The 15957-nt window shown below is 42.3% G+C and overlaps 1 protein-coding gene across 1 annotated transcript in view; it reads left to right on the top strand.

Moving 5' to 3' along the window:
* The window catches only part of EDARADD (EDAR associated via death domain), a 69766-nt gene that overhangs the window by 18670 nt on the left and 35139 nt on the right, over window positions 1-15957 (top strand). The window contains exon 2 of the mRNA XM_023728153.1: window positions 13270-13454. Within this exon, the coding sequence (XP_023583921.1) occupies window positions 13270-13454 (185 nt within the window). The remainder of the gene's footprint in view (window positions 1-13269; window positions 13455-15957) is intronic.

Here is a 15957-nt window from a genome sequence, read left to right as displayed (position 1 = left end):
ACCTAACTCAAATTAGTTTTTTACAAGAGGGTAGGGATTTATTTGCCTAGGGAACTTTGGGAGCTGCTGGTAATAATAAACAAATAAAATGCCATCGAGTCAATTGCAACTCATAGGGACCCTATAAGACAGAGTAGAACAGCCCTACAGGGTTTCCAAGACTGTAATCCTTATGGCAGAGTGGCTGGTGGGTTCAAATCTTTGACCTTCTGGTTAGCACTCAAGCACTTAACCACTGTACCACCAGGGCTCTTTTTTTTTTCCCAATTGTTGTAGTTTAAGTGAAAGTTTACAATTCAAGTTAGTCTCTCATACAAAAATTTATACATACATTGTTAGGTGACCCTAATTGCTCTCCCTATACTGTGACAGCACCCTCCTCCTTTCCACCCTTGATTTCCCATGTCCATTCAACCAGCTCCTAACCCTCTCTGCCTTCTCATCTCACCTCCGGACAGAAGCTGCCCGTTTAGTCTCCTGTATCTACTTGAGCTAAGAGGCACACTCCTCACAGATAATCATTTTATGTCCCACAGTCCACTCCAATCTTTGTCTGAAGAGTTGGCCTCAGGAATTGTTTTACTTCTGGGTTGACAGAGAGTCTGGCGGCTGCGCTTTCTGGGGTTCTTCCAGTCTCAGTCAGACCATTAAGTTTGGTCTTTTTACTAGAATTTGAGTTCTGCACCCTACCCTTCCCCTGCTCCATCAGGAACTCCCTGTTTAACAGGGCTGTTTTTAAAAAGGGGGAGGGATTTATTCGCCTACGGAACTTTCAGTGCTGCTGGATGCAAGCATTTAAATAATGCTCTTGGGCTCGGTCTCTCCCTCCCATGGCTGTGTCTGCCTCTGTGTCGACTCTGTTCTCAGGAAGACTTTCCCCACATGGTGGGAGAGATGGCTGCCAGCACCTCCGGCTTCCACTCAAGATGGCGGAGTAAGAAGTAACCTTTCCCCTTGTGTCCATAGCACAATTCTGGGGAAAATTGTGATTCAGGCAGTTTAGGTCATGTGCCCTTTCCTGAGTCAATTATTGTTATCAGGAGGATGGGGGACTTCAGCCATGTTTGAACCAGTGTCCCAGCCCTTGACGTCGGGTGGGGGAGGGGTGGAGTCAGTTCTATCCAAACCACTGGAAAGAGGGTCTGTTACTAGGCAAAAGGGCAAGGAATGCTTGTCATGCCCCGTCTCTCCCCCCACGCCCTGCACGCAGAAACTTTTTTTTTAATATCCCATAGACTAATGTTTTAGGCATGATGCAGAGCGTAAAAATAGTTAGATCTTAACCAGTTGCTGTTGAGTCAGCTTCAACTCACGGCAATCCCGTGTGTGTCAGAGTAGAACTGTGCCCCATAGGGTTTTCCGTGGCTGATTTTTCGCAAGTAGATTACAAGGCCTTTCTTCCAAGGTACCTCAGTTTGGATTTGAACTAACAACCTTTCGGTTAGCAGCAGAGCGTGTTAACCATTTGCACCACCTGGGGACTCCTAGCTAAGCCTTAGTCTGTTATAATCTCCATTGCAGAGCAGTCTGCAAGGCTGTGCTCCAGTATAGAAGCCAGGCTGTGTGTGGGCTGTCAGAGTGGAGCAATTATCTTTTACTATGTTAACAATCCCAAGCTGAAGGGTAGGTTGGGGTGGGGGTGGGGAGCAGTCATCTGATCAGCTTCAGAGATGGCAGGGGCAGTGAGGACCTCTTCCTGCTCCCTACAAAGCATCTAGGCTTCCTCATTGCTGTGAAGGGTTGGAATACCCAGCACACTCTAATTTGGGTTTCCCCACAGTTCTCTGTAGTAGGTGATGATCAGGTCATCTGACTGGATGGAGCTCCCTGCCAGGGCCAACCTGTGGTTATGTGCTGGGTTCTGTCAAACCTCCCCTCCCCTCCCTTCCCTCCTCCCAGAGTCTTCTCCACACTCCCTGAAACGACACCGTTAAAGTTTCACTGCTTTTGTCTCCTATGCATGTCCCTGGAGTGGCAGTGGTGTAGGGAAAAGAGCCTGAAGGCCAGGTTTGGGTCCAAATTCTGGCTGTTTTAGGGAAGGCTTTTGGGAAGCTCCAACCTCTGTGGACTTCAGTTTCTCCTCGCTTTCCCCTTTCCCCTCTTCACGAATGACCTCTAAGTCTTCCGAATCCCCAGATCTGTGATTCTCTGTTTCATCGAGAAAGTAAGAGACGGGGCCATAAGGAACAGATCAGAGGCAATCTCAGGCAGTGGTTCTTAGATTTCAGTATACTGTGAAGAATCTTCATCTGGGAGCTTGTTCAAAATACAGATTCTGGGCCCCACTGCCCAGAAATCATATGTAATAGGTCTGGGTCAGGCCCAGGAATCTGCATTTTCACATGTACCTGGGTGATTGGGATGCAGACCATCCTTTGAGAGCCTTCCTAAGACGCTTCAGGAATTTGCTGTGCCCACCAGTGTGGCATGTGGAGTAGAAACCAAAGTGCAGTGAAACCGCCCAGTTCTGAGTGGCCTCAGCAAGTGATGTCACCCCTCAGTGCCTCCGCTTCCTCATCTGTAGAGTAGGGAGGAGAGTGTTGGCATCCAGTTCCCAGAGTTGTTGTGAGAATGCCGTGAAGTGAGTCTGGAACAGTGCCTGGCACACTGCGAGCACTACACTGGGGTGGAGGGAAATCTGGCAGAGAATTGGGAAAAGTCAGGGCCGAGCACTGTCAAAAGCTTTTATAGCAAGGAAGCAAAAGTGAAACTGTCTTGGAAGAAACAGAAGACTGAGCTGGCAGTGACTCTGGGTAGTACAGCACATGTGTCATCGGATCATCCGGCTAAAGATTTTTTTTTTTTTTTTATCACCTTCGGGTGTGATTTCCTGTTTTGAAGGAAAAAGATGGTTGTTTAGCAACCCGATACTGCGGTCACTGTCCGATGGGATTTCTCCTAGAACCAGAGTTTCACAAAACCTTAATTAAAATCGTGATGAGTTTGCAAGTAACATGCCTATGAAAACCACACCCGACACCTTTCCTTTATCCTTATTCATGTTATTAAGTGCTGAATTTCTTATCTCCAAAGAAATATGCATTTTATATGTAAATGAATCTTGTCCATAAAATTTACTCCAGTATTTGCATTCAATCATATAATACCACTAGTATTTTTTAACATGATCCATGAAGCCAATATCATCATTATGTTCTTATGGTAATTTTCTCATTGAAATTATTTTTAGGGAAAGAAAACCCATGTGGATTAATAAAGAGACTAATTTATAAACTTAAAAGTAAATACTATCTAATTCTATTTAAGCGCCGAGTAGGACTCCAACGTTCAAGTGAATTGGGGGGGCTACTTTATTTAGTGCGAGTACGTGGGTGGTACAGATGGTTAGCACTTGACTACTGGCTGAAAGGTTGGCGGTTCAAACTCACTCAGAGACAAGCCTAGCCATCTGCTTAAAGGTCACAGCCTTGAAAACTCTAAGGAGCAGGTCTGCTCTGCAACACACGGGGTTGTCATGAGTTGACATTGACTTGATGGCAGCTAATAACAACCACTTTATTTAATAAGGAGTTATTTGTAATTAGCTTTAACAATGTCCATATGATTAAAATTCTAAAGTTGTCAAAATTTATTTTCTTAGAGATTAAGCATATTTCACAAAATTTTTATTATCTACTAGCGTATTCCTAATATTATTCATAGATGCTATCAAGCTGTTCTTCACCCCAGCCCAAAGTAGAGTGATTCTAAACAATGTTGTTTTACCACAAATCAGCTGTGGAAATCTAGTGAAATGTCAGTAATTGGCATGTGTTTTTGTGGTGGAACACGTTATATCTGTTTTCTCACAGGTTAAAAAGCCAGGGGACAAATACAGAGCTTCTGCCTCACTCAGCCAACCCCTGATTTTAGAGATTTCAGGGAGTATGTTCTGTCAGGCTCTTTTTCTGATAGGTGTTCTGTGAGAATCTGCAGGCATTAAACTTAGGACTGGCGCAAGAGTGGATTTTATTTTTATCACATAATGTCTGATATAGAAACTGCCGGCTTGGGTGTTTTGAAGAGAATGTTATTCATTGTATTTTGAGAGAACTGTCTTTGGAAAAAGAATTCTGAGTTTTGAGCCCCTTGATATGGGGAAAAAATTGCACATAGGTAAGTACTCACATCATAAGTCGGTCAAGATTTTATCATCTCCACATTGTCTAACAGGAAACGAAACATCCCTCCTACCTGCATTATTTTCTGTATGTCTGCGTCCTATTCTTTTCATAAATATACCCCCTCCCTCCTAACCTTGACAGAGACCCTCTTGGGAACCTCCTATTGCAAAAAAGAAAGAAAAAAATCAGCCCTCACCTTCCCAAAATTATGCCAAGAATCCAAAGGTGACCATTCTCCAAAAATGCTTTTTTATTTTATGTGTAGGTAAGCAGAGGAGAGGAAAAAGGATACAAACACATGACTATTTGGAGCACCACATAAGAAAAGTTGCTACTTCAATTCAACTTTTATTGTATTAAAACAAAATTTTTATAAAAATGCTATGTTGGCAGTTATGACATTATCCACTATGAAAATTTGTGTGACTGAAATCATGTGTCCATTGCATTTTGCTGTGAAGAATCAAACTTGAGTGTGCATGAGAATTATGTGGGGTACTTGGTAAGAATGCAGATTTCTGGATTCCCTGAGATTCCAGTTAAGGAGGTCTGGAGTGGAGCCGAGGAATCTGCATTGTTCACAAGCACCACAGGTGATTCAGATGGAAGAGAACTGGGGACCCTCTGTGAGAAACACAAGTGTTGGCAAGCTCTCTACTGTTCTAGCTTCGTTTTTGTTGTTAGCTGCCATCCAGTCAGCCCCCAGCGCAACCCCATGCACAGTGGAATGAAGCACTACCTGGTCCTGCGCCATCCCCATGATGGGCTGTGGATTGGACTATTGTGATCCATAGGGCTTTCATTGGCTGGTTTTCAGAAGTAGATCACCAGGCCTTTCTTCCTAGTCTGTCTTAGTCTGGAAGCTCTGCTGAAAACTGCTTGGCATCACAGCAACATGCAGGACTCCACTGACAGACAGGTGGTGTCTGCACATGAGGTGCATTGGCCAGGAATCAAACCCAAGTCTCCCGCGTGTAAGGCGAGAATTCTACCACTGAACCACCGATGCCAGCATTGCTCTAGCTTTAAAAGATAGCATGTTAGAACATTAGTAGAATATCTTGCTTTTCAATGTCACTTGGTCTCACTCGCTGTCTTTTTTTTTTTTTTTTGTGCTTTAAGTGAAAGTTTACAATTCCAGTTTCTCATACAAAAATATATACACACATTACCCTAGTTGCTCTCCCTGTACTATGACAGCACACTCCTCCTTTCCACCCCAGATTTCCCATGTCCATTCAACCAGCTCCTGTCCCTTTTTGCCTTCTAATCTCACCTCTGGACTGGAGCTGCCCATTTAGTCTTAGCGTATCTATTTGAGCTAAGAAGCACTCTCTTCACGAGTAACATTTTGTGTCTCGTAGTTCAGTCTAATCTTTGAAGAGTTGGCTTCGGGGATGGTTTCAGTTCTAGGCTAATGGGGAGTCCAGAGGCCATGTCTTCCGGGGTCCTTCCAGTCTCTATCAAACCATTAAGTCTGGTCTTTTTACTAGAATTTGAGTTCTGCACCCCACTTTTCTCCTGCTCCGTCAGGTACTTTCTGTTGTGTTCCCTGTCAGGGTGGTCATTGGTGGTAGCCAGGCACCATCTAGTTCTTCTGTTCTCAGGCTGATGGAGTCTCTGGTTTATGTGGCCCTTTCTGTCTCTTGGGCTAATATTTTCATCGTGTCTTTGGTATTCTTCAGTCTCCTTCACTCCAGGTGGGTTGGGACCAATTGACGCATCTTAGCTGGCCACTCACTAGCTTTTAAGACCCCAGATGCCACTCACCAAAGTGGGATGCAGAACATTTTCTTAATAAACTTTGTTATGCTGGTTGAGCTGGATGTCCCCTGAAACCATGGCCCCCAGACCCCTGCCCCTGCTACTCTGTCCCTTGAAGTGTTTGGTTGTGTTCAGGAAACTTCTTAGCTTTTGGTTTCGTCCAGTTGTGCTGAATTCCCTTGTAGTGTGTGTTGTCCTTCCCTTCACCTAAGATAATTCTTGTCTACTATCTAGTTAGTGAATATCCCTCTCCCTCCCTCCCCACCCTCATAACCATCAAAGAATGTTTTCTTCTGTGTTTAAACCTTTTTTTGAGTTCTTTTAATTGTGGTCTTATACAATATTTGTCCTTTTGCGACTAACTAAATTTACTCGGCATAATGCCTTCCATATTCCTCCATGTTATGTTTCATGGATTCATCGTTATTCTCTATCATTATGTAGTATTCCATTGTGTGAATATACCATAATTTGTTTATCCGTTGATGGGTACCCAAGTTGTTTCCATCTTTTTGCTATCTCAAACAGTGCTGCAGTGAACATGGGTGTGCATATATCTATTCATGTGACAGCTCTTATTTCTCTAGCATATATTCCAAGAAGTGGGATTGCTGGATCATATGGTACTTCTATTTCTAGCTTTTTGAGAAAGTGCCAAATCAATTTCCAAAGTGACTGTACCATTTTACATTCCCACCAACAGTGTATAAGTGTTCCAGTCTCTCCACAACCTCTCCAACATTTGTTATTTTGTTTTTTGGATTAATGCTAGCCTTGTTGGCGTGACATGGTATCTCATTGTAGTTTTGATTTGCATTTATTTAATGGCTAGTGATTGTGAGCATTTCCTCATGTATCTGTTAGCTACCTGAATGTCTTCTTTGGTGAAGTGTCTGTTCATATCCTTTGACCATTTTTTAATTGGGTTATTTGTCTTTTTGTTGTTGAGGTTTTGCAGTGTCTTGTAGATTTTAGGGATTAGACGCTGATCAGATTTATTATAGTCAATTTTTTTTTCCCAATCTGTAGGTTGTCTTTTTACTCTTTTGGTGAAGTCTTTGATGAGCATAAGTGTTTGATTTTTAGGAGCTCCCAGTTATCAGGTTTCTCTTCTGGTGTTTGTGCGTTGTTAGTAATGTTTTGTATTCTGTTTATGCCTTGTTTTAGGGCTTCTAGCATTGTCTCTTATTTTTTCTTCCCTGCTTTTTATCGTCTTTGATCCATTTTGAGTTAGTTTTTGTGCATGGTATGAGGTATGTGTCCCTTGGTCTCTTAAACTATAAAGCTAAGTTTAAATTTCTCAGATAATACTATTAAGGAAAAAAATATCCTCTGTTCCAGTCAGAATTGTGTAGGAGGCAATGAATACAGTCCTTTATTTGAACAAATTTAGCAATCCAATATATCGTAGGTGAATGAATGTGAATGAATGTAAAAAACAAATCAATCAGTCTTTCACTCCTGACTTTTGAACACTGGGTTAAATAATTCTCTGTTTAAAGCTTTGTAACACTAAAATTTTACATGACACTGAATATTTCTTTTATAACATACTATATTACTGTCAACTTTCAAGGTTAGAATGTGACATTGAATTCTGTGGTTAAAGATTAAAATCTGATAAAACAAAATGAGTTTTCAGTACATTTTGTACAGTCTTCACTGCAAGTGGGAAAGCTGTGAAATGAACACATACATAAGACAACTTAGGAATGGAAGTGCCTTCCTAGAAGTTAATTTTGAGAGAGGTTAAGTATGAGCATGGATTTCATTTTCCTGTGACTTTCACTGGCAATCCCCACTTTATCGATAGAACTGAAATGGTTTGGGTTTGACTTTTAGGAAGGTGAGCTCTCAGGATAAGTATAATCCCACTCCCTGTTGTCTGAATGGCTTAGTAAAATGTCAGACAAATGAATGAATACAGTGGAATTTGATGTAATGTAAATGAGAGGAGAGTGTGTTTTGATTACCCCTTGTTCACTTCCTAGGATTATGGGGATGCTAGCACTGGACAAATGAGATTGACAGCAATTAGTCACATACACTCACATCTGGGGGAGAGGGACACCACACACACACAGGGCCACATGAGCTGCACTTGGAAGCAGAGTTGAACAACTGTGGGAGGCAGGCTTTGTAGTATCAACAGGGTGGGGTGCCCGCTGGTTCCTGCAGGATGGGATAGGCTTGTTGGAATAATTTTGTAGACTGGCAGAGAACTGAAACCCACTCTTCAGGGATAAGCAGGCACTTAGTTTAGCCCTGGTGGCACAGTGGTTAAGAGCTCGGCTGCTTACCAAAAAGTCAGCAGTTCGAATCCACCAGCTACTCCTTGGAAACCCTATGGGGCAGTTCCACTCTGTCCTGTAGGGTCACTATGAGTCGGAATCGACTCGACGGTGACAGATTTAGTTTGGTTTTTGGTTTTGTTTCGCTAGACCTTATTTGCAGTAGCAGAGTGGGGGTGGGGGGGGGACTTTCAATTAGGCCATTTGAGGCTCTCCCGACTTTACCAGCTGCCCAGGCAGCACGTAATATTGAGTCTTAATTTTAGGTCTTACACCACAATTGGCCCCTTGATGGTTTGACATCAATTTAAACCTTGGTGGTGATTGAGACTTCTAGAGAGTAAGAGAAGTGCCTCCCTAGGGAGTGAAGGAGGCACTTGACCAGAAAGGAGAGGCCACATGGTGAGGTGGTTGTCAACAATATGAACTTTACAGGTATCCCCCTTTATGGCCAAGAAAGGCAGTTGCGGGACCTGTGTGGCATAGATATAGGGAGTGCAAGTCCCTAGGGGGTGTGAATTTAGACTAGTCTACGCCTGTGGCAGTAGTGACACCCAGTAGGGTGTTGATTCGCCACTTTGTAACTTAAATAGGAGTGCTTTGAGGAGCCCATTGGAGCCCTAGTGGCGCAGTCGTTAAGCGTTCAGCTGCTATCTGAAAGGTCAGTGGTTGGAACTCACCAGCTGCTCTGCGGGAGAAAGATGTGATGTGGCAGTATTCTTCCGTAAAGTTCACAGCTTTAGAAACCTATGGGGTAGTTTTACTCTGTCCTGTAGTGTTGCTATGAGTTGGAATCGACTCCATAGCAACAGGTTTGGTTTTGGTTTGGCTTTGAGGAGCCCATTATGCCTCAAAATTAAACAGGCTGCCTGGAGTTTATAGGGAAGGTGGAAGTTCCATTGAATGCCTTCTTTGAGCCCAGCATTGTGTATCCTGAGAAATGAAATGTGTGCCTTGGTTACTATAGTAATGTGTGAAACTCCAAAGGGAATAAAGTGTGTTCTGGTCAGGCTCTTATTGTGGCCTTAGTGTGTGTGTAGACATCTGTCACCTTGATTTATATTTTGGATATCTGGTAGGCAAGAGGTTCCCAGAGCTCTTTACCCTGAAGGGGGCAACACTTAAGCATTGCTTAAGACTTTGTAAAAAATGTGCAGATGGGGCCATTGTTGGCCAGGGCACCCAGTGCTAAGGTGACTGCCTGAAGTTTACAGTTGTTCTCACCCTTGGACCCTGTCCTTTATCAGAGACATTCTGCTTAAGGAATGGAAAACAGCAACCCTCCACTGAGCTTCACCATGTATGATGGTGGTGGCGATGCTCTCATAAAGTCTATAAACTCCCATTGCTGTTCACTCAGTTGATCCCAAGGTGCCTTTGAGAGGGGGGACCTCTCCCAGCATCATGCCGTCTGGCAAGGGACTGAGTACAGGGGAAGTGACCCCCTGTGGTGGAATATGCCAAAGGGTCCAGATTTGCCTCCTTCCTCTAGCAAGAAGGCCTTGGTAGCCATGCAGAGCTTGCAGGGTGCTGCCTCCATGACTCAAGGCATAATGGGCGGCTGGGCATGGAGGGTCACAGGCTCAGGGTAGTTGAGAGCCTCTATCTCCAGGAGAACCCTGTATGTAGTCAGCGATTGCCACTCTAATGGTGTATAGAGCAGGGCCTAGGAGGACAGTTTCTTGCATCAGAAGCCTATGGACAACTTATGGCAATCATGGGAGGCCCGGAGACTCCAGGAGGTACAAGAGCAGGTTGCTAAAGCTCCTGCATGATGGCGTCTCTGGGGGCACTAATGAGAGTGCCTGTTGTAACCTTTTGCTGGAGAGGGCCAAATTTATGGTCGGCCAATTTGTAAGTAACAGCATCAAAGAGATTAAGTAAAATTTGTAAATGAGGAATATGATGCCTCCATAACCCAAAAAGGACTAAAAAATTAATTATAAAATATGAAAAGACTTATATTAATATTGTGGGTGCTGAGAGTGTCAACAGCTGTTTCTTAGCAGTGTCAGATGGAGCAGCGCTTGGTTTAGCAAATAATCTTCAGTAATTTAACCAAGGGAGCGGTGCCTTGCACTATGGGTGGGGTAATGGCCTATCTCCTTTTTGTGAGCTCCTTTGTGAATATTTGCATGTCCTGGATGAGTGTGTCAAATGAATGTCCTCGGAAGAGGATGTCATCAGTGGAATGTTATACCTGTGCTCCTAGAGAAAGATCGATGTAGTTAAGATCTTGCCTGCAAAGATTGTGTGTGATGTCAAGGCTGCTGAGGTGCCCCTTGGGTAGTGCCCCCTGGATAAAGGTGTATCATGTCCCTTCAGAGGTGAAGGCAAACTGGCTGACAGGCTGTTGAAATCAACAGGCACTGAACAGAACATATTAGCCAAATTTATAATAGCAAAATACCAGTTGCTGATTGGACAGAGCCAATAATTTCAGTAGTATTGGGTATGGGGTATGTAGGCCTTAATGGATGGGAACTCAGAAGTAAGGGTGCAGTAATCCACCATGAGGTGCCATTCATATTTTCCATGTTTAAGAATAAGTCAAACTGGGCTGTTTAATGGAGAAGCAGTGGAGATAACCACCCTTTAATGGAGAAGCAGTGGAGATAACCACCCCTTCACTCATTCGGTCTTATGTAATAAGTTTCAATCCTTGAAGACCCTGTTTTAATTAACAGTAGGTCACATTAACTATTTTAACTGGGGGTAGGGGGTTGTGGGGTCCAATTTTGTCAAGCCAATTTGACAAAAGTGACAAAGGCTTAAGTTAATTTGTTACTCATTGGGTAATGCCTGCTTTGGGATATTGTAGGGCAATGAGTGCAGTCACCACGGGGAATTTAGGCAAGATAAGGGTTCTGATGGTTAAAGTAAAGCATACCTATTTGTTTCTTATTTTATATTCAGCAACTCTCCTAAAATTATAGGGGGTACAGTGTTTAAATTTGGTGAGATCTCCAGGTATAGCTGTAATTTGAGCTCCAGTATTAAGTTCATCAGAGTTTACGAATTGTTGCATTCCAGTAGATGTTACAGTTAATTCAGAACCTATGTCGTAGAGGCACAAAAACCAATTAGCGCTCTTTTATCTTTTTGTTGTAGCAATTGTTTTAGTAAATTTTGGATTTCCAATTAGGTCAAATTGTAGACCTCTGCTTCAGCTTTTTTCTTTTTTTTCCTTTTGTCTACTACCCTTATATCCAAAGTTTCTTTCTAGTCCTTTTTTTCTTTTTTTGTCACTAGATACACTTTAGTAGGGAGGAGGGGTCCTACCTACTCTGCTTGTCTTTACAAGTTTTTTTCCCCAAGAGAGCCTCAAATCAGTATTGTCAGGGGTAGGGGCCTCCCCTATGACAGTGGTTGCTTTCAAATAGTTGAAGCACCCTGGCTTACGTCAGGTTTGTGTTAACCCCTTTGCTGTCCCACAGGGTGCCATGGGTTTTCCCTCTAACACTAAGGATCAGGATCTTTGTTGCAGCAGATGTAGAGGCAGCAGAGTGGTACAGCAGAAGAATGCTGGGCCCATCCATAAACCCGAGGTCGGTGGATTGAAACCAGCCTCTGCTACAACCCTGCCTTCTCCACCAGGCAGGCAGCAGCTGCTGCTGCTTCTCCTCCTCCTCCTCCTCCATTTTCTTCTCTCTTTCCCTCCCCCCGCTCTGGATTCCCTCCGAATATTTTGTATTTCTAGCTGTGTAAAGTTTCAGCTTTTAGTTTCTGTCTTCATCTAATCATCCATGATTTGGACCTTCTAGGTGGTTATGGAGAAAGTTTGGGATCTTGGTGGTCCTCCTAGTAGCTGGCCACCTTCTCCTCCAGGGAGTGCTGGTCAGTCTCCCCAGGTCGAGGTCTGTATCCAATAAGGGCATTTTGTCTGTGGTCCCAGTGGGAGCCATTGAGTCCCAAGATCACAGCAGCACTGAGCAAACCCAGGCGCACCAGCTAGAGGTCTTGCATGGGGAGAACAGTTGAGTACCAAATGCTCCTTCCCCTATTCTTTTTCATCAGCACCTGGGCCGTGGGCTGCAGATTTGTGCACCTCAGTATCCTTGGGGATCAGGGGAGCAGGTGTGACAGCAGCAAGGGAAGCAGCAGTACAGGAGATGGGCAAGGTCACTACCTTTTCCTGAACAACAACGGGGTGCCATGTTTAATTCTCCCTGGGTGGTGGTCCCCTTCCTTTCTGAAAACCCCCCAAAGGCCATCCCCAGGCCTGTCCCAAAGGTTCATAGTCACAAACAATATCCATACGGATGCCCCAAGCAACCAGAGACAGTCACCAGGATAGACATAGAGAGCTCTAGGCTGACCCTTGCTAAGTGGGACTTAAGTGCTAACCAGTTAGGGTGCTATGTTGTCACCACCCTTACAAGTGGGAGCCTCAGAGACACAGACTGGACCCAACAGCATGCCACACTGAGTATAGTCAATTAACAGCAATTTTAATCTTGGGGAAGGAGCATTTTTAGGATGGAAGGGATCGGAAACAGGTAACAAAGACAACATGGGCCAATGCGTAAGCTCGCTAGTAATTGGCAGTTCCCTCCCAGGTGGCCTTCACTGTATCATGAAACCAGCTAGTTAGCCAAGTGCAGTCAGTTAAAGCTGACTAGGTGTCCTCGGTCATGGCTGGGCCATTCTGTTCCTGATGCCAGTTGTTTTGATCACCTGCTATTCACTCTGTTGGTAAAGGAGGGAGTGCTGCCTAAGGTTATGGGGATGGCTGAACGCAACGACGTCCAGCATGGACAGACGAGATTGACAGCAGTTTATTAATCACATGCACTCACAGCTGGGGGAGGAGGACACCACACACCACACAGGGCCACATGAGCTGCACTCGGGAGCAGAGTGAACAACTGTGGGAGGCAGGCTTTGTAGTAACAAGAGGGTGAGGTGCCCTCTCGTTCCTGTAGGAGGATATGATTGGCTTGTTGGAATAATTCTGTGGGCGGGCAGGGAACTTAAACCCACTGCTCAGGGATTAGCAGGCACTGTGCCTGGTCCCTTGATAAGGAGCGTTGTTTGGCTAGGGGACCTTATTTGTGGGAGCAGAGTGGGGAGAAGAACTTGTGGTTAAGCCATTTCAAGGCCCTCTCGGTTTTACCAGTTGTTAAGACAGCACATAATATTGAATCTTAATTTTAAGTCTTTCACCACAGAGTGTGTGCTTTCTTTATCAAGCTTTGTGATTCTTTTTTTCGTAGCCAAGGAGTGTGATACACTTACTTTGAACTGCTCAACCAATTCTGATGAGCAACATCAGGTAAGAATGATAATTTCAACTATATTTTTATCCTTAGGCATGTGTTAATCTAGCTGGAATTTTTCTAACTAATTATCTTATAGAGCTATAAAAATAAACAATGAAGAGCGGATTTCTGGATAATAAAATAAGTTTGAAAATGATCTTTATGGATCCCAGTAATGTAGCATATCTGTACAACTTCTGTTACTTCTAGTTACTCGGGTACCTTTAGTCCATTGTTTGAAATAAATCTTTATCTACATGCCAAGAACAGGCAAGCAATTTTAGTGAGTTAGAAAGGAGAGTTGCTTTCTTTCACATGTAGTTGGTGTACTGTGTATGAGATTTTTTTTTTTCAGCCGCAACAAACCTAATAATGTTTCTGTAATGTTTTATAAAGCTTTTACTTTTTTTCAGATATCAGAAATCAGACTTTAGCATAATTATTTTTATTGTGTTTCCAAAGAGCAAATATGTTTATTGTTTTCTGATTATAAAAGAATGTTTATTATTTTAAAATTCAGTAAGCACAAAAAGTAGATAGAAAACTTTGAGAATTGCCTATCATTCCACTGTTCCCTTTTCGATGTGCATCCTTCCAGAGGTTTCCTTGTGTCACTGTATGCTTTAGCTACCTGTTGTGGTCGACTCCATCTCTTTTCATGTCCTCAAAGCTGTTGAACAAAATTGCACAATACCTCACATCTGCTGCACTATATTTAGAGCATTAAATATCTTAAAGCATGTCTTGCCTTAAGATATGCTGGTTTGGTCCTGCTCCTTCTATAACACCAAGTTAATTTTTAACAAGACAGATCTGAAGGTTTGTTTAGTCTTGCTTTAAAAACATCAGTCCATAATAAATCTTCAATAGTGGTATTTTTGGGTGGCTCAAAACACCTTTGCAATAAAGCAAAGTTATGCCTTAGTTGATAAAATAAGACATTTTAATCATGAAGCAGAGTTCTTGAAAATTTTCAGTGGAGCTACTTTAAACTTTCATTTGTGGAATAGTTTAATCAATAAAGGGATCTTTAATCATTGGCTGTGGGTAGCATATTCTTATTCTTTAGTCCTGATACTCAGCATTTTCTTTGGAATTACAGTCTAATGGTTGACTTCTGCGCTCACTGAATGTAAATTATTTTAATAAACCTAAAATATACTTCTTTTTCTTTTCTTGCAACCCTTAATTTAACAAAATTTTTCTCCTCTCATTTTTTGTGGTATGATATAGACTCCCTTGAAGTTAAAAGAACACTATTTTGTTTGTTTAATTTGCTTTTCAGGATTTTCCAAAACCGTTTTAGATTAGGTACAGAATATACGTTAGTAACACTGCTCAGCGCTTTTTCCATTTTGAGCATTACAGTTCTGGTCAAATCAAGTAAAGACTACCCTAAAAGACGAAGATGTATTTATCAACTAAAAAAGGGAGAGAAAGCCTATCAAAGTTTTTTTTTTGAAGTTCTGTTGTAAAAACGGAATGTGTTATATTCCCATAAAAGGCTGGACTGTAGCTAGCTACTTCAGCTGGTTATTTCTCTGTGTAATCTGTAGGATTTTTCTTAACCGATAGATATTCAGAAAGATTCTTTGAAATCAACTTGGCAGATAGAACAAAGAAAACTCACTAGGGGAAAAATGTTTAAAAAAAAAAAAAAAACCAAACTAAAAAAAACCCCACACGCTTCATTTTCTATAGTTCAGACATTAAAAGCAAGCTGGAAATAGGTTCTTTAGTAGATTTAATATCTGTTTTTTTGTGGGTTTTATAATGCAAAAACAAATACCTACTTCTGCTGGGGTTTAATTTTAACTGCCTTTGTTTGAATGATGCAGAGGAAAACATTGTGTTGTGCTGGTGTCAAAAATTAAAGTCTGGTGTCTCAGTATTTTATAAAGAACCTTTTACTTTGAGTAACGTAGAAGTCAGTACTCCGTCTATGAGGGATATCCTCCTACAATTTATTACAACTGGTATTTACTGAGCGTATAGTGTGAGACCAAATCTGGATTGGGTATTGTTAGACATAAAAAGGTGGGGGTGGGTGGGAGGCTGGGGGCGTGGAGGAATGAGGTGGGTGGGTGGATAAGACCACAGGCAGAGCTTACAGACTTGCTGGAAAGGCATCATTCACAAGGTTAGATTCTAGGGTGTGGATATGGTTCATATGTTTAAATAATTTCTGTGATATTTTATATCAAAGAAAACATTTCCCAAAACTGTTATCAAACAGTACAGTTTTAACTACATGTACAAACATATACCAAATGATAGGAAAGCAAAATTTATTCCAGTTTGTAGCCAAGGATCCATGCTAAGAGGAGTCTGAAATAATAATAAAAATACGGAAAGTGGTAAATATTAGGATGCTAAGTTGGGGTTAGAGGTTATGGCAAGAATGACCTTTTCCTGTATTTGTGATGTTTATTTGTTTGTTTGTTTTAAATTTTTAAAAACCACATTAAATTATTGGTTTATTAGTTGTGACAAAAGTACCATACTAACATTTGACAT

Source organism: Trichechus manatus, unplaced genomic scaffold, assembly GCF_000243295.1.
Source record: "Trichechus manatus latirostris isolate Lorelei unplaced genomic scaffold, TriManLat1.0 scaffold00021, whole genome shotgun sequence".
Lineage (NCBI taxonomy): Eukaryota > Metazoa > Chordata > Mammalia > Sirenia > Trichechidae > Trichechus > Trichechus manatus.
The sequence above is the reverse complement of the archived record's forward strand: the minus strand, read 5'-3'. Positions and strand labels throughout refer to the sequence as shown.